The 20,203-nt window shown below is 38.7% G+C and overlaps 1 protein-coding gene across 1 annotated transcript in view; it reads right to left on the bottom strand.

The window, feature by feature from the left end:
* Positions 1-8,459: 8,459 nt before the first annotated feature.
* ngfrb (nerve growth factor receptor b) overlaps positions 8,460-20,203 on the bottom strand; it is a 28,248-nt gene continuing 16,504 nt past the window's right edge. Inside the window, exons 4-6 of the mRNA XM_072456253.1 lie at positions 14,068-14,317; positions 13,474-13,634; positions 8,460-11,840 (exon numbers count right to left, since the gene is read on the bottom strand). Of these exons, the coding sequence (XP_072312354.1) occupies positions 11,500-11,840; positions 13,474-13,634; positions 14,068-14,317 (752 nt within the window). The 3' untranslated portion in view covers positions 8,460-11,499. The remainder of the gene's footprint in view (positions 11,841-13,473; positions 13,635-14,067; positions 14,318-20,203) is intronic.

The following is a 20,203-nucleotide window of genomic DNA, read 5'->3' as shown; positions in this document are numbered from 1 at the left end:
ACAGACCCAGGTGAAAACAAAACAGCAAAAGCAGATATAAATAGACAATAATAATTTCTCACCAAACGCTGACTTGATGCTGTAGTAAACCACCATCTCCCTTTTAGTGATGCGAACGTATATGTTGAGCCGGCAGACAGAGCTAAACAATGCTAGCACATGTTAGCATCAGCTGTGCATTAAGATCAAACGTGCAAAATGCATCAAACATTATCCAAACACAATTCAAAACATAAAAAACATGTTAAACCATAGTGTAGAAGCACAAATAAGTTATACATATGATAAACCAGAAGTTGTTTTCTTGTTTATTCTAGCTTTAACCGGCCTCCAAACGTAGCCTTCAGACCCTGAATTGAGACGCAGCAGTTGTCAGGTTTCAGAACACTGCCATCTTGTGGCGAAACTGTGAATAGCACTGTCCACAGACCGCACATAGGACTTTGATCTCAGAAGTCAAACCAGAACATTTTTTATCATCATTTTAGTATTTTAGTGCCATGTTACCTTTTTATTTCTGCACCTTAAATACAAATACAGCTAGTAGTAGGCTAGTTTCCAGAGTCTACAAGAAACTCTTCATTGAACCGTCTGTGTCTGGAAGCCCTTTTCCGCCAGTGAAGAAAAAATAAAAGTCTCACAGGAAGTCAATATTTCGAGTTTGAAAATCATAATTATGAGTGTACAGTGATAATAATGAACTCCTATTAGGATATCCTCGCCTTGTATTCAAGTTTCTACACGCACCTGATTTTTCCAAAAGCAATTCAAATATCTTATTGTTGCTTAATTATAGCCAAGCTTGTTTCCATATTGTTACAGTAGAATTAGCTATTGCATAAAATATTTTTAAAGTTTTTTAGTTATCTGTTTTTTTATTATTATACTTCTGTACCTAATCTTTTTTTGTTCCTAATCTGTGTTGCAACTTTTGAATTTGCCCATTGTGACAAATAAAGCTTATCTTATCATATCATATCATTGTCTTCTTTGTGCCTTTTAAAAAAAATACTCAATTCATTTCAGAATTCCTTCAATGAAATCACATAGTACTCATACAGAAATATTTCCTGCAACCATTTACGTCCCTATATAAATGTTAAATGCATTGTTTGCAAATCATGCCTTTTTTTCCACTGTGTCATCACTGCCTCAGCCTGGGCCATCACCACCTCCGTCCCTACTCCAAGGACCAATGGGCTGTTTATCGACAGGCTTCTCCTTCCTGTTTGTGGTAATAAGAGGCTGAAATTAGATCTGCATCAGCGAGGATTTGAGATAAATTGGGCAGCAGATCGGTCCTAACTCAATTTGACTGTTTCTTTGGGAGGGGGCGAGGTGGAAAGGTTCCTGGTGATACAGCGAACAGACAGACACACAAGGAGGGCCGGTATTTATAAATTACAGTGTTATATTATAGAAAACCCATATTTCCAGCTTCACTATTGACTTATTGACTTTACTATATACATGATTTTTTTTTTTTTAATGTCTGCATCACAATATATGAATGCATTTGCAAAGTTATTTATTCTGCAAGGCAAGGCAGAAAAAGGCTAAATACTGTAGGTCTAAATAGTTATTATTGATTATGTGCAATCTTGATAAAGGTTGTGGCTCAATGGACAATACATGTTTCCAATTGTGAGATAGGGCCAAACGTCACCTGGTTTGAAGCCTCTGATTGGTTTGGTGGACCTGTACTACAATGATCTACTTTGGTTACAGGTCCCAGGAGACTCAGGTCCGCTCACTTCGCTCCATTGTACGTCCGGGCGTGGATCTCACTCCTTTCTCCGTCCCACTTTGATGTGTCTCCAATCCCCGACAGAGGATATTGTTGCCGACGGTGACACTCGATGCGCCCGTTGCCTCTGTAAAAACGGGCAATAGGAAGAAGAGAAAAGGAGAATGTCTGTTTTATGTGGTGGGCAGTCACGGTGACCTCTCAAAAAAGGTCACGGCCCACATTGAAGGCGAGGAGTACCCAGAAGGCATCGCTGCTCACGTTAACACAAAGACTGACAAGGTTTTTCTGTGAGCTTCTTCACTGTCGTTTTGGGGTTAAATTATGGTGAAATGCTGTTAAATTGTAATTCCAGTTGTCCTTTACTTCTTTCAAAAAAGTGATAAACAAACAACTCTTTATATGCAACACCAACTGCTTCAGTAAAATACACCTTTGACAACATTTTATTTTCCTCTCTTTGTTCAAGTTATTCATCATATTTTCTTGCTCTTCTGTGTTTTATTATAATTTGACTCAGAACTATTACTGTCCTGTTCCTAGATTACTTTTCGAAACACAGACATCCCTCAACCGTGTAGTTCAATGCTTTAAAGTCTCATTTTCTGTGTTTTGTTTTGACCAATTGTACAAAACATGTGTCAATCAGTCAATCTATTTGTGTAGGATTTAAAATGTGCTTTGGCCTTCATTGTCTTTGAAACTGTTTGCATACATCACATACTGACAGACCGTGACATTTTGCCTCAAGTCGACTAATGCTCATGCAATAAATACTGAGCATATGGCAATCTTTCATACTATTGTCCTTAATGGGATTTTTTTTGTCATTATTGTGCTAATCTAGTCAAATGTGAATTCAGTTGTAGTTTTATTTGCTGGCTTTAGTTGGTGAAATTCTTGAATACGAATACTATGTTTGGACATACAGTATGTTGACTATTTGGATGTTCTGTTTATACTCCCACCACACATATATTCACATCAATATGTAGATTAAAGCATCATTTGAACTACGCAGTTAACGTTTCTTACACTGTGCATTAGGCCTTAACTAAACTTTAAAGGCTTGTAGCTGGTTTTAGGTTTTTCCTGTCAGTCAGATCTCTTGCTTAGAGTTACAGGTTGAGGTGAGGAGGCTTTGCGGTTTTCTTATCTGTCTCAAAGATCCTTTACTATTATGACTTTGGGGCTCTGTCGGCTCGGAGACATCAGTGTCAGAATGAAAAGAATCAAAGGGACTGAAATACTCATATGGACCTATTGGCGAGTGCCCCTCCTACGACTGTATGTAACACATACTAGAAAAGTACTCCCCTTGCACCTGGTGAGCAAAAAAAAACAAAAAAAAAACAATACCAAAATGTACATCAGATTGATTTTTTAGATATATTTAAAGATAATTAAATTGATAAACATACAAAGCACAAGATCATAGAATAGATCGTAAAACAAAGTTTAAAAAAATTAAGTAGCACATAACAAACAAAGAAATCAAATTAAAACATTTAGTCCAAAGTCTGTCCAATAGATCAATTGTCAAATTGAGTCCAAATGTAATTTTTTTACCATTTTGCGAATTTCCATTACAATTTTGTGTCCAGTCCTTGATTGTTGGTTCAGTTTGTGTCACACATTTCTTTGTGAAGGCAAAGCATGTTCCAAAGACATCCATTTATTGTATCCATGGCAGAAGTTTTGAGGCTCAAATAGATAGTTCTGAAATTGTATAGGATGAATATATCAAAAACTCTATTGCGCTTTATTGATCTCAATCCAATATTTCTGAGCAAGAGGAAAGACAAAATGGCAATGGTGGTTCTCCTTAAGCCACAGTTTCTCCAGCAGTTAGCGTTTCCTTGTGGATTCCGGGCTCTTTGACACGGTGTTATGAAAAAACTTGCCACCACAGGCAAAAAATAAGGTTGGAACACATAAACTAACTAGAAGTACACAGATACAAAGCAATGAACTACAATACAATCACACAGCTCAAAGAGGAATACGTGTTTTACTAACCTATACTTAATGTTTTATTTACTGACTTGGATCTGGAATGTTCAGTACAATTTACCCTGCAGTATGTTAACTTCACAACGCATTGGTTCATTATTCATTCTCTCCTCAGTTACAATCAGTGATGTTAAATAGGAAGGACATCTGGCATTAAATGAAAACCCAAATGGAAAATAACCATAAGATGCCAACTAGCCTTATGTATTGTGAAACCCAGATACACACAGTACATTACTGTGAATGGAGGTGAAATAGCCCTAAGATTCTAAATAGGATTTCCGTTCTCGAGAGAAAAGAGAGTGGACTTGTACTTCCATTTGTCCAGACCAGAGCCATAATTTCATCACTCTTCTCTTAATTGTGTGTGCTGCAGGCGGTGTCTCCTCTCTGTGGCAGCAAACACAGGCAGGTGGATACCAGGGTAACCACAGCACTTCATTTTTACAGACGGGCAACTTGTAAAAATAAGAAACAGGGGTAATGTGGTCCCCTTTGAGTATTACAGGGATAAATACAGCAGCAACTTCTTAATAGAATCAAAGGAAAGTGATGCAGACAGATTTTCAAATACTGTTTAACCGTGTGGCTCGATGATAAAGCTGCAGCATTTTTGTTACTGTCGTTATTTTACATCGTGAATCCTACAGTTCATTTATGCCCAATTTACAGCTGTTTTCTGTTAGTAAATTAAATGTGAAACAAGGGAATATTGTTTGAATTCGGTTTGAATGTGGACAAGAGAAGAAATCTGTGGCGTAAGTTCATAACAAACTACCAGAAAGTGGCAGGGTCAGCGGAAGCACATACTTTTGTTGTGTCCTTTAGCAAGACACTGTAATGTAATAATACGGCAGGTTAGACGAACATTTTAACTAAAAGATTATATTTAAGATCTTAATTTTTTTCCCAGTTTGACAATTTTGCTTATTTTCATACGTCCTGGAGCGGCACATGTGCCCATAAATGTGACCTAGCAACCATACCATAAAACAAGGGCCAAGATCCATATAAATGACACAATATGTATAATTTGACAAATAATACTCACTGATAACACAATCGTTTTTTGAAATGACTGTTTAAACTGTCAGGAATACATTTTTGGTCAAATATTGATGACATAGGCAGAGGGATTTTAGAACTTTAGCACTTTCTGTCATTTTCAACATTTATTGTTCATTTTTTCTTTACAAATGGAAACTTGACTGATGTAAAACTATGACAAATATTTACCGTAGAGAATATCCCACTAAATGAAATAATAATTACGAAAAAAAAACATGAAAACCTGTTATATGCACTAATGGTAATGTGGCTATTAAAAAGAAAAATCAACAACAAAATCCTTATGCAACCAACAACTCATGCGACAAAGCAGTAAAGAAAATATGATTTAATGTTGAAACTCACTACAGATTGCAGTGTGTCCACATTAACGTCTGCACTGAAAATAAATGCACCAGAAAATTACCATGAAAACAACAGCTTACAGAATGTTACTCTGTCAAATCCAACCCGACCTTCGACCTCGCTCCCATCACTCTCGTCTGCGTCCCCCCAAAAACACACAATACAGTGGTGCGTTCAAAGCCAGCGCGGCGTTTGAAGTGCCGTTACTGTCTACCGTGACGAAAGGCCCAACGTGTATCGCCACATGGAAAGATGTAGAAACTTGTTAGTCAGTCGTTCATCATCGTGGAGCTCAGCAGGGATATATTTCTCTACCGGTCATAAAGAGGGACGATGTTTGTGACCTCTGACTTTTACTTAAACATTACCAGTTACAGAACGCTCCTGGAGGGTGTGGCCCTGGTGTGGAGGCGTGTCAAATGTGAACGTGCAAAGGTAAAACAGCTGAAAGACGCTGAAGCTGGTTTAGATTTGTGGTGCAGGTTGAGCTGGGCTAACGTTATCTGCGTTTATTCCAGTGGTAAAAGTTATTATCAAAAGGTGCTCCGTGTAAACCTTCTGTTGGGGGTCCGACACCCGCTTGTCGCCACGGAGATGTCATAGCTTTGCCTGGAATGTTTCACAGCATGGCATTAGACGTATATCTTGCATTTATTCAATTTTAGGTTTAGTTTTTTTGTTTTTTTTGTTGAAAGACAAAAATAATTACAACATATACATTATTTTGAGTGGGTCACCTCTCCACAGATCTTACCTGTAACTTGACCTTGTGCTTCGGGTTTATATTTGGATGTCAGTTCCAATTGAGAAAAAAAACATACACAATAAACAATAATTTGCTGCTTATTTCTTTATTAAAATCAACAAGTTCGGACGTTACTTAAGCTTTGACATCATTTGACAGTTGAAGTTCTGAATTTAAAATGACCCAACGATAACCCCACAGTTTTCCCAGAGCTCATCTTGAATACGCACGTTGAGAGGGATTAGTTTCCTCTCTGAGACTTGGGCAATGAAGCTGAAGATATAACTTCATACTTTGGTGAAAGGTCTTTTCAGGGCAGAGAGTTCCCAGTTTCCTCATCCGAGACAGTCCAAAGGGAATCTGACTTCTGCTTCACGACTTAAGTAATACTGGACTGTGTGAAGTGAGTCACTTAATAGAATGAAAAACAAGTTAGCTGCATTTATAATATAGCTATAATATTTTTGAACTATTGGTGTGTCTATTCCTGTGAGAATTACGGGTTGTCCGATTTATAATATGCATGTAAACACACGCCAGATCTCATTGTTGGATTAACACTATTACTCAAATTTTCAGATTTTTCTTGCCATGCCTGAATATTATCGATCATAACTCTAGCCTCCTGTATCCTGCAAAGAACCACCAGTTATTGTATTGATTATGACTTGATACTAATAATTAAACTCGTATCATTTTGACTGCTCCTCTAATCTGGTCATCTGCACTTTAACACTCACCCAAACCTTTGTCTGCGTCACATGTCATGAAGCACACATGTTTCCCTTCACACATGAGGCATTCCTCACTAATAACTCACTGGAGAGTAGCTGACATTAGCTCCAAATGTGTTTCCCATTCAAAACCACGGTTCAGTTAGAAAACAAGCACCGCCCGGGTTATGGGTCAAGACCTGCTAGTGCCATTTCTAATTTGGGAAAGAGTAACCGACTCCCGGGTTTAAAAGTATTACAGTAACAGGAAGTGAAAGGCAATCATCTGTGTGACTGTGTGATCAGCTACTATCTGTGCTCCGGTATGAAATAATTAAACTTAACATAGCAAATTTATAGCAACAGGTTTATCATTCAATGTCAGTTCTTGTCACAGTTTCATAATTTTCCATCAGTACTACAATCAAAGCGTTCATCTACAAATGTACCCAAGAGTAAGTCAATGTTAAGTACTTTTTGTCAAACTTGGCTATGGCTCTAATAACTAACACAATATCATGTTGAATATATTATCTTGAATCAATATTATCTTGAATCCCTGCTCGCGTGAACATATTCATTCACATGATACCAGTGGGAACTCCCGTCATTTCATGCATAATTACTTTAGCTCACTCACCGCACAAAGTCAAATTGTGTTGACAGACTGTTTATATCTGCTGAGGCAGGAGCCCGTTGCCCTTTGGTATGATGACCACACATAAAGCCATAATTCATGCACAGAAAGTTTGTCTCCTCACTTTCTCCTTAAAGGCTTTTGAACCCGCTGGTAATAAGTCTGTCTTGTTTAGCCCATGATTACATGTCAGAAGATGAACAGATATTTAGCGTCCAGAGGGCATAGCTTGTGAACCAAGGCCAGATTGTGTGTTGGGACATGCTTATGCGCTATGAGGAGATGAGGAAAATTATAAGATAAAATCAGAATAACATTAGTATAATCTATGAACCGACCTGCCGGAGAATTAACCTCTCCCTTAGAGTTAGGGTGAGGTTTAGATGCTCAGTTTAGCTCAGAGTAGAGTTGCTGCTCGTACAAGAGGAGTGAAGACGTATGTGTAATGCAGGCATGCATCTGCTATGAAATAAGTAAAAGGGTAGCAATATATGAATACACTATTATGAATAATTATGGCAATAATTAAAATGAAAATGTTATAATAAACAACAATATGATAAACCAAAACAAATTAAAATAAAATAAAAACAATTGTGATGGACAAAATACGATTGAAAATATATATATATATATATAACAATGGATAACATTGTATATAAAATATATAAAAAATACATATATTTGTAAAAATTATTTTCTAAATAATTAATTTAGAAAATAAATAAATCAATAATAATAAATAATAATACATGGTATCATAAATAAATAAAATAAAAAGAAATAGAAAGAAAAATGTGGCCTACTAAAACGCATCAAAATACTATTGTTTTCGGTTTATTTTATTTTTATGTATCAATGTTATTTAATTCGTTTGTTTGTTTTTAAATTTATTGTTTTTTTGTAATTTTGTGTGTTTTAGTTTTTGCAACTGTATTGTTATGTTAATTGTTTTGTTGTTGTTTAAAAAAAGAATAAAAGACGTATGTGTAGCCTCTCAGTCATCCAGCTTGGTCCATTGCAAAAGAAAGAGAACTAGAGAGGCCCAAGACGTGCTGGAGAAACTGTCTGAGGTCAGAGAGGTCTGGACAGCCCTGCTCCACAGCCCCCATGAGTCAGCCCTGGATACGTTGTAGAGCTTTGCCCGAATGAATAGGCACCATGACCACTGAGCACCACTCAAATGCAGAATTAGGTTTAAGAGCTTTATTATTGGTTTACTGCTTGTTTGACGTAGGGACTCTGTAAATTCACATGAGCTATACAGTTTACATTATTAGTACATCAGGAACATTCATTATATTCGTAGATCTTTACAAGTGGACAGTCATTGTCAGTATGAGCTTCATTGCTTGGGACATACACCCTCATTTGCATAATTACAAGTGCAATAACGATGACACTTCAGTTAGATACTGTACAAGCTACTCTATAAGGAATACATTTAACAAAATAAACAAAACACATTTTCTTGATAGTTCATAGTTTCTTGTGATGTTTAAGTATTTTACAATAACGATTATATGCTGAATATATTGGTGATTTTAAGTCATTTTACAAATATTTAGTTATGTGTTGTTAATGCTATGTAAGAACAATTAGTATGATACGAAATAGTTCAAATGATCAGATTTCGGCCGTGTCAGAATGTGATTTCACTTCCAAATCACAAACTAACTGTGGAAATGCTAATACTCTGTAAACATGTACTGTAAATGTCTTCTGATTACAATAATGTGTCGGTATACTAATTACCACATAAACATGTAATTGCTTTGCTTCCGAACCAAGACTGTAACAAATCCCTTTTTGAAAAAAGATTTTTTTAACAATGCAACTTTCAGGATTTAACTGTTAAAAATACAAAAGCATAAAATGTATTACAAAAAATGTCTAAAAACATAACTGTGCAACATCAGAAGAAACCTGAAAAGTCCTCAGGCACGTATGATGTGACACAGAAAAACATGACACATATAAGTGCTACAATATATGCCATTAAAATAACATTATACACATTTAACACCATGTACAGTTTTGTGGAATACCTTCATTTCATCATGCTAGTCAAAAATAAAAATGGGGTCCTTCAATTGTAGAAAAAATAAAAAGTAAGTATTGTAAACTTGTAATCACTGGCCACCTTTTTGGGCACAGTGGAAACCCCTGACATGACCCCTCTGTGACTTTTCATTTATACATCACAATCCTCGCCATCCCTGTAATATTCCAACCCTTTTCTTTACTCTTTGTTTCTAAAAAGTGGCCAGTGATTAAATGTAGAAAAATGTGTCGCAAAAAACACGCAGCAAACCTGAAGAACACGCCGAGCCACAGAGCCATAACGACTGCTTCCAAATTAACACTTAAACAATCCCGATTTATTCAATTTCCTGTTTTTACCTGAACGTAACCCAACACGCTTCAACTACCACTCCACTTTCCTCTGTCTGTTTGCTCTGAAGCCATCCCACATCCTTTGACTTGTGCCTCCACTGACTCGCCTTTCATCCAGAGGTCGTTGTTGCAAACAAAAAGGAAACACTAAACCCCCTTTTGGGTTGGCCTAATTCACTCTGTTCTAAGGATTGTCAGACGCAACGAGTACGACACTGTCTCTATAAGTAATGATAGTAGTTGTTGCAATTCAGAGCCTAAAACAAGTGGCTTCAGTCAGTCTTTATAAAGTTGGGGGAGAACTGGAAAGAGTATCATGGTGTTGGGGCCGTTCTGTGTGGAGTTTGCACGTTTCTTCCCATGTTTGGGTGGGTTTCCTCCGGGCGCTTCCCCAACCGACCCAGAAAATGCAGTATACGCAACAATCCTCCAGCTATGTTACAGCAAGATTTGGAGATGGGTCCCAAAGCGCCGCTCCTGACAGCGTTGAGGCAGGCGGTGTTGAAGGATGGGTCACATTAGGACACATTTCCCCACATGGACATAAATGATACCTTGACTCAACTCCAATGAGAGGGATTTGGGGAATTTACCAGCGGAAAGGTGTAAAAGAAAAGCGCTGACTGTAACAATGACAATTTTCCTCGACTGGCCTGCAGACGTCTTAATCTTCCGCAGTAGAGGAGGAAAATCTGGACAACTCTGCTTCGACCACTGCCACAGAGACTGACCCACATGTGTCCAGCAGGAATACATTTGGATGCAGAGGCAATACGTTTAATTATTTTCAGACGCATGTTGATCACAGTGTCTTATTGGTCTGTCTTACTTGTAATTCACAGCTACAGCAACATCACTATAACAAAAATGCCTTAAACTTGAGGAGGGTATGAACATATATTTGGGTGTAACTATAGTGTGCTTGATTACGTTTGACTGTAAATCTACATGAGACCCTGAGAAAAACATTGCATTTTGCTTCTCTCTCAAGAATTTGCCGACACAATTACAGACATTTTTGCAGCAAGCTCTAGTGTTGACATTACATTATCTGGTCCCTATAACAAACAGCGCATTAGTCACATGAACCCAAATGTGTGTGGTATGTTTGCATAGTGCATGCATGGAGCGTTACATACTGCATGGTTTTGGTATTTACAAAATGTTTACATAGAAAAGTGTAATTTCGTCCTCTTATTTCCTCTTCGGGAGATTCGAACAGGCTTTTCGTGTCCATCATCATTTGTCCAAGTCACAAGCTTGTGCAACACGTTGTCAAGCTAATCAATGTCTCCTGAAATGGTTGAAATTGAAAATAAGTCGGAACAAGTCCGTGTGACTCTTTTTGTGATCTGTAGATACTTGGATGGTGCCTCGTCTGGGAGCATTAGCAGGTCATTTGTCAAAGGTTTCACAGAATGTTTCATGCTGCTCCTCTTTGGTACATTTTTGACATTATGAGCATTTGTTAAAAAACAAACAAAAAAAAAACACTATAAATAATGTGAACACTGACAGAAAGTTTGAAAGAAGGAGATAAGAAGTTGAAAGCTCACATCCACCGCATCCATGTTTGGTAAAGTCAGGTGTTTCTCCCGGGCTAACACATGAAACAATTATGAGAGTAAATATATATAGATATAAATATAAAAATATTGAATTACCTAGAGGAATTTCATGGCTTTATCACCTAAATGTTTCAAATATTTTTGGTGCAGATTGTGGTTTGTAGATTGGATGACTGATGGGCGCTGGCTTTCCGAGGCTTTAGATAAAGGTTGAGCTTATAGGAGCTATGAGTAAGGCCTTAGTATACAGCGTAGGGTTAAACTGTTCAGACTACCGAAGTGGCGGTGGGCTTCGTCACGTTCGGACCGAGGACTAAGCTCTGGGCGATGTCTTTCCTGTTGATTTTGCGCAGCGCGGCGCACAGGGCGTCGATGCTGGCGTTGTCCTTGCCGGCCCAGTCGGAAAGCAGCGCTCTGACGGGATGGTCCTCCTGCCTGAAGGTGGCGATGCGCTCCTCCTCGTATCCCAGGAGACCGGCCAGGTTGGACCAGTCGCTGTCGTCCATGTTGCAGTTGTTGCCGTCGCTTCCTCGGAACAGCAGCTGCTCCACCTTCTCTCGGGTGTGAAGCGGCAGCAGCAGACAGGGCTCCTCATCCATCGTGAGAACTGCACACAGAGGGAAGACAGATTTTAATCCTGTTTTGTTCTTTTCATGACTTTATCTCCTTCTTTCAACAGTCAATGACCTTAACGATAAAATAATACATGCGTTCGCGGTGATGTCATACAGCCGGGACTTCCCCATAGCGGCCATTTTAAAAGGGGCATGCGATATATAAAAACCAACACGACTGCATCCTTTTCTACGGCATAATGAGCTACGATATCGGCAAACTAAGGTACACGACAAAGCTATCATTTCTTGGTCAATCAACAGAGCAATGTCCTAACAGAACGCAGGTTTTTGGCATTTTGGCTTCATATTTCCTAGATTTCATATGTAGTAGACGTTCTGCCCTTTCAAAATGGCGGACTCGGTTGCCACTGCACAAGTTCCCGGATGTGCGAACGCATGTATACCTGGATGCATCACAAATCACACAGTATTTCGTTTACTTCAAGGTGCAGGGTAAGGAAATAATGCATCTGTGAGGAATATGTTGAGACTAGAGTTGTCACGATTAGAGTTACGATTATTGTGAGAAAAAACATCCCGATTTAACGATTATTCAAACATGTTACTATTCTTCATGTTTGTGACAGGCTTTACAAAACTGAACTTTCCGAAAGACAAAATAAAGTTAAAAATGACAAAAACTACCAGATGGGAGTCACTGCTGGGCTGTATATTGATCAAAATATGGTTCATTGAGCTTCTAAAATTGCCACGATTATAATTTTTTGGTCGTTACGATTATATTGTGACCTGAATAGTCACAATTATCAATAACGGAATAATCTTGACACCCCTACTTGAGAACTAGTTGGTACTTTTTCACACATTTTCAAAGCATTTCAAGAAGGACATAGGGTTTAAATTCACAGATATACTCTTGGAAGCGCAAAAAGGAACATTTCAATTAGAAACTATTATTTAGTAACATTATGACAGAGACTTGCAATCGTGTTGTCCTCTAATATTTTCTTTCACTTCCTTTGTGTTATTGAGCTTCCATTAGTTAAACAAGCCAAGGATTTTAAAGTCCTTAATAGTCTCAAACTGGTTTGTCGAGAGCATGTGCTGCCAAAACACGCATGTTGTAACACTAAAGGCTGTTGCAATCCTTGTTCGCGCTTTTGCTACAGTTACTTTGAAAAGTTGTTGATAACGCGAGACAGCTAATTCCAGAGGGTAAATTCTTTTCCATTGACTAACAAAGTGGGACATTTTAAGGTAAAGCTCATGTCAAGTCGGATGGTTCAAACGCTTGAATCACAAAAACATGTTATCAAAGACATTCATCACCAGATTAACACTTAACTGTGACTGAATGGCTAATCTATTCACAATAGGCAGCTAAATGAATGAACTAAAGAGGGCTTCACTGAGCAAATATCTGTCGAGAGAAGGAAAAAGCTGCTGGTTTGTTCATGCACAAACTCAACACTAAAGAATAATAAAAATAAAACAGTATTTCCCAATTAACCAAATTCCGTCTTTATTTAATGTCTGCAACCCGTCTGAGTTAAAGGTAAAGTCATTATGTCATTATTCGTGCTGCACAGACCAGATGGAGGGTGAGGCGCTGTCACTCTTTATGGATGAAGGGAAACAAAGTGTCCTTGTTTTGCCTGTTACCTGTGTGAGTCTGCGTCTGGCCCTGCTGCTCCTGTAGACTCTGGCTGTCCACTGAAATGCCACTGTCGCTGTGCAGCTTCTCCCCCTCGGGCGATGGCGTCTGGTTCGGATTGGCCGTACAGTTGTTGGCCCCTTGTTTGTTTTGCTTGCAATTATTCCACCTTAAACCAATCATCAAAAATCTGATCAGTTAGAACCTGGCACCAACTTCGGAGTAGTAATTATGTCGATAAGGAACGGTAGTAACGTTATAATTAGTCGTGAGGGAAAACATTATATCAGAAACGGTTAAACACAAATTGAGTTCCCAAAGTGTAACGAGGCCACAGGTCTGAATTACAATAATTAACAGTAACCTTCCCAGTAATAACACATTTAGCTGTATCCACAATCGGTGCAATTACATACGGTTCATAAAGATACTGAAATAATAAAAGTGCTTTCGGTGTCAATGTTTCCCAACTACACTTTTCGAGTAATAATTTCATTTCCAATTCATATAATTGTTTTTCCTTTACGATTTATAATTGAAAAAATCCAAATAACTCTGCATTAGATGTGTGAATATGCCAGACATGAAGGTAAAATCTCTACCTTTTAAATATAATGAAGGCCACCAAACCGCCGACTCCAGCTGCCAGGATGGAGCAGTAGACGGGGATGAGTTTGTCGTTCAGGCCCTGGTATATGAGCTGCGGCGAGTCCCCTCCTGTTGTGGTCGTGGTGCTTTCGGTGGGCAGCGGCAGCGGCGGGTCCACGAAGAAATCCCCATCGTCTTCTTCTTCTTCTTCTTCAGTGCTCATGGGAGAGGTTACAAACGGATAGGGTGACACGGTAGGGGTGGCTGTGGAGGACAAAAAGCAGAGTTAGTGTTGATAAACTGCTTAATCGAAAGTAAAAAGCAGAGCTGTAGAGAGATGTTAAGGTTCTGTTTGCTCATGACAAAGAACTTTATGAATGAGTACATCTTCAAGCCACAGTGCACTGCCCGGGAACCCATCTTCAGATCTTGAACTAGGCTTGGTCAGGAGCACCAAGCAGGAGGATTTTGCCTATTTTGCACGTTTTAGGGGAATACTGGAGTAACTGGAGGAAACCCAGCAAGACACAAAGGGCCAAGGAAGCGAAGCTGGGACATATTAGTCATGTTGGAGAGTGAATGCATTTGTAAAAAAACAAGATGAGATTAGAGTTGCCAAATAAGAGTCCAAAAATAAGATTGAAGTATGTTAGAACTAATTCTGTCATAATAATTGCTATATCGATGATAGAAAGAACAATATATTTGGCCTCAATATCTATCATGTACAATTTTTGTTGTACTTTAAGGTATTGTTGTAGTTTTCTTTCTGTGGTGGGATAAGTTTGAGCAGTAATGAGTGAAATAAGTCACTTTTAAGACTCATTATCAACTACATCTATGGCACTTCCTACTACTTCTTATTTATTACTGCTCATGTTGTTTGGGATTATCCTGCTTTATGATTATAAAAGTCACAAAGTCATTTCAATATTATCGTTTATAATTATTATTCTACACTTCCAAATGTGTGTGGTTAGAACTAGAGAAGTGAACGAAAGAATCAGCGCAATAAAAGAAAACTACTTAGTCCATTGTTGCCTAAACCAGACTAGAAATATTGCACCTCCAATAAAATCCGCACAACCCCTGATACAGCAAACATAAACCAGTGGCTAATGTACATGGAGAGATGGTACACCACTTGGTCATTTCCCTTGCCCTCAGGGAGCCATTACTGAGACTAAAAGCAACTTTGTCCATCTCGTCCTGCCCACTCTCCCCTCGTCATCCCACACCCCGACCATTAACGCTCAAGCGGACATGTTCGAGGCCTCACCGCGAATGTGAAAACCTATTCTGGTCTGTCACTTACTTACTGTTACTCACATCATCAACAGGAAATCACGCTGTCAGCTTCCCAGGGCCCTAAATACTATGAGAGCGGACAAAGTGAGAGGCATCCATTTCACACTAATGAGACCAGAAGATTTAGAATGAGCCTATTAAGATGGGTCCACTTGGGGCTTCGCGGTAAAGGAATTTTGTGGAGATGCTTCAAAACAGGCTTTATGATGTCTATTATTCGTGAGCTTTAAAGGTATTGATTTTTTCCTCAAGCAGGACTAAAAATACTTTGTTTGGATGATAGTGGTGTAAAGTTACTCTGAAGCTTGAGATGGGGAGATCTATCCACTTCACTTGGAGGCTGGTTTGGTATGTCATATGAGAAAAGAGTTTGCACCTCATTGTGTTCCAAATAATGACCTTTGAATGACCTTTGGACTTCATAGTTTGGTATAACCTGAACAAAAACAACAGCTGATTGATGATTTGGATTTGGATAAATGGTGATGGTGATTCCAATCTACTTCAACTAGGTGTGAATAAACTTTGATCAATGTTTTTGCAGATTTTATTACTCAAAACGCTCCAGATGCACGTCCACCATAGATTTTGCATGTAAACCTTTGGCGCCGCGGTCTGAATGCAGCATAAGGTATCTTTATTTTGCCTTAAAGAGATATCTAAAGTAATTTCTTCATCTGGAAAAGTATGGCTGAGACTGACCAATAGCAGGTGTGGGCAGGAGGAGTGTCTCTGTTTGAGCTGCATTCAAGAGAACATTTGGGAATCACAATATGGTAAGATCCCAAAAATATTCAGTTTGTGTCAATAGAAAAACTTTTCACTATTTGCATCGTAATAATAATGTTACTGCACAGATAAAAGTGTGGCACATGGCTGTGTTCTAAAAGGTGAAGTCTGGATCAGATAAACAGGAAGCATTACGTCTTTTAATGAGTCAAAATATAGAGGGAATTGATGAGAAAAAAAGAACGGACAGAACAAATGTTTTTTTGGTTACAGTTATTGTTCTTGTATTGGTTAAAATGGATATATTAGTGTTTAAGACGCATTACAAAGCACCTTGGACCTTTACGCGTGTGTGCACTGGTGCAAAGTCTCTAGGAGCGTGTGTGTGGTAATCTGCAGCAGCCGCACCTGGGTCCAGCCCCTCATTCAAACAGCTTGTCAAACCAAACAGGTGTTACTGCGGCTTCCTCGCCCTGACTTTTAATAATGGCTTTGGATCTGCTCTCAAATTAGATGATAACCTACGGACAAAAACACTGTTCTTGATGGCATGCCATTACCCAAGCAATAAGCCAATAAAACCAACACAAAGGACTTTAATTGTGTTGTTGCTGTTGCTACAGGCAAAGGGAGTATTTCACTTCTTGTTCCTGTAGTACCTTATATGACCCACTACCTTTTGGGCACTCCCATAGGCCTAGGCGCAATGAATCAGGTTTTAGTCAGAGTAACAATTTGGGGCATCAAATTATCATGCAAATTTAATTATATTCTGAATAAACAACTGATACGGCTATTTTGAGATCTCAATGGGATTTCGTTTTAAGGTTGATAAAGCAAATAAACAATCGGCCTATCGTACAAATAAAAAAATCAGGTTACTTAGGGTACAGTTAAATAATACTCACACAAATTAAGTTAAAAAAGTCATGTACACTTAGCTATCTGTTCCCCTTAAAGCGTGACCATAGTTTACAGTTCACAATTCACTGTGATTCGTCTGTCACTCACTTGTTTTCACACATTTTCCACACCAACAAAAGTGATTATGATTGTTTCCTTAATGGAGCAGCTCTATGACATTGTCAGTGTGTGGCAGCTCTGCGGCAGAAAGTGATCGGCTCTGATAGAGGTCAAGCAGAGAAACTGGAGAAGGCATACAAGAAACTCCATCGCCTTTATCGACCGGGAGTCATTCTCAGCAGCTGTTCCCTCCCTCTGCTCCACTGAACAAACGCATCTGCTTCTCTCCACATCTCTACATCACTATCACCATGATTAATACATGAGTAATAACATTTAACTCACTAGATTATTCTGGTCTGAAAAATGCACTATATTACAAATTGCCCCTAATAAAGCACAATGTCTAAAATGATCACAAGTTAGGCAATGTTGTTGTGTTTGGGAGAAGAACCTAATGAGAAGACTTTGTCATTAGCAGCATATTTTTAGAATACAAAAAAACTAATATATCATTGGATTTAAAATTAATATAATGTGATGCGTTGGTCTTTAGCTCTGATTACAGCACACATTTGACTCATGTGATTTCCATCCAGTGTTGCATTATTTTTCTCTGACTGATCTTATATTGATGATGAGACAGAGACCACTGCACAAAACCATCTCCAGCTCGTCCCAAACACTCTCACTCGGGTTCAGATCTGCAGTACATTAGTTCCTGCTTCTCCTTTAGATGTTTTCTCTGCTCCATGTCAATGATTTGACCCTTCTCAAACACACTGACATCTTTTCCCTGACCACAGGATTTGTCTTTCCACGTGGTTGTTTCAGAAATGAGAGACCACTCACTGCATCAGTTGGGTTTAAATACCGTGTTGCAGCTGAAAGTTCATCAACCATGCAGCAGTTCTCCAGTAATTGCTTAGTTGAATCCAAGCGGCGAGTTTTTTTATTTTGGACAGACAGCGTAAGTGAAATAGCATGTGTTGGGCTATTTCCTATAGAAGTAAACCAAGCAACACATTTTAGGAAAAACTACAACACAAACACAAGGCTTCCTGCAAAAAAATATATATATTGAAAGTGATATTGCCTTACTTGAACCTCAACCAAGACATGTCAAGTCACGTTTGTACAATTCTGCTTATTGTTACCAAGACGTTCACATTGCCCGCCCCTGGAGTCACTGCTGACCTGCCTCTGAGAGAGAACCGCCGGACGCACAAGCACAAACATCAGTGTTGTCCTCACCCTTGAACCAGGAAGACTTCACGCAATCATCTCTCAAAAATGTCCCCAGGAATGTTCAGGGGCACATTCCAGTCAGACAGCGCGCCACTCCGGGCCATTTCCAGTTTGAGACGTACGACTCGGGCCTGTCAGTCTACCTCACAAAGCTCACAGTGTGTGAGGGCGATTTCAAAAAGGTTAGGAGGAAAGGTCAGATGTGGATGGACTTTAGATGGAGGAGACAGTCATCAGTTTATCAATGGCAGACTGTCTATGATTGAGGCTATGAATTGTTGGAGCGTTTAGGGACGCTTCACAGTTATAATACGGTAATGCTGGACGTCTACATACTCGGAATTCTGAAGGAATGTTGACACTTGATTATATTTTCTGTCATTTTTTTCTGCTTCTGTCATCCAGGGCAGCTAGATTATGTGAAAAATAAAATATATATATATAATCATTTGAAACTATTATTTATGTCCAAATAAGGAGCTCAACAGTGACTGCCCACCACTTGGTTCCGAAAGCAAATGTTACACTATTATTTCCAGAGGGATTAAAATAATAATAATAATAGTTTTTGAAAGTTTGGTTGGGCCTAATCTGTTATGTAGTAAGTAATGAGCACAAGAACTGTAACTTAATTCAAAATGTGTTTCTGAAACTTTATAAACCACTAAGTTATTGAAACATTTTGGAGAAGTTTAAGTTATACATGTGTTTTTTGGACTGAAAACATTAAGTACATTAGTTACTTTGAGCATTTTAACTCTTAATATATTACTTTCCCCCCCTAAATCCCTATATAGCAAAAAAAAAAAAAAAAAAAGAGAAATTTAAAGAGAAAAATTAATGAGAAAATTCTGAACTTCGAAGTGACTGTTGAGCTCCAAAGATTATCATTCATTAGCAATTGATTGTGATGTATGTTTTTGTACATACATTGAAGGAAAGAAGGAAACACATCATTACACAGCCATCCCTAATATATATATCCTATAACACTTCCCACACGCGGACCATTCAAAACACCCTCCTCCATTCATGCCTTCTTCTCTTTCATTCTGATTTTCTCAGAGTCCACTCCAGTGATTTGGTTGGACAGGCCGTGAGTGCTGCGCATGGCTCTCGTTAGCAGATTTTCTTTTGTGATTTCGAGGGCAGACTGTCGATTGTTAAGGTCAACCAAAAAGGAAATGCCCCCTCCCCAATGCTACTCCCCTATCCATTCAATATCCAAATGCACTTGGCCCTACCGCTCCCCCTTCGTCCCCCCCCTCCCCCGGCAGCTTCCTCTTCACCACACCCTCGACCTGCCTGTATGCCATCTGCTGATCTTTGATGGTCAATAAGTCACATTGATCTGATGGGAAACAGAGGAAGTTCCCATTCACATGCACAAAAGCGTGACGTTGTGAATTACTAACTTATCCTTTAGTAATTGTGTGGTTATTAAAGCGATGTTATGTACAAAGAAAATGTATTAATGTATTGCTTTTCAACCTTGTCTGTTTTAATGGTGTGTGTGTGTGGCTTAAAAACGAATATGTTCAAGCAGCTATTCACAATAAGAATTTAACAAAAACCTTTGACTTGGAAAGTTAGTGAACGATAAAGAACTTAACTCGATGAGAAAAAAGCCTCGTCATGGACCATTGTCACGACTGGCCACTCCCAGTTCCTAACGCAATTAATCAATCTCGCTGCAAGATCTATTCATCAAAGAAATGCCGAACAATATGGACAGTGATTGCAGGTGAAATGAGAATTTAAAACATATGATAATGGTAATGTAGCGTGTAGCAAAACATCCTATGGCCCCTGAGAGGATTTGTGAGCATTACTCTGCTGCTCAGTGCACCTCCCTGGAGTAAACTTACACCCTGATCTTTCACCAAAGACCCCCTCTGCCAT

This window comes from Eucyclogobius newberryi, unplaced genomic scaffold (genome assembly GCF_026437365.1).
Source record: "Eucyclogobius newberryi isolate DKJ021-1_F unplaced genomic scaffold, fEucNew1.0.hap1 SCAF_20, whole genome shotgun sequence".
Classification (NCBI taxonomy): Eukaryota; Metazoa; Chordata; class Actinopteri; order Gobiiformes; family Gobiidae; genus Eucyclogobius; species Eucyclogobius newberryi.
Note: the sequence above shows the minus strand (reverse complement) of the source record. Positions and strands in the feature narration are given on the sequence as shown.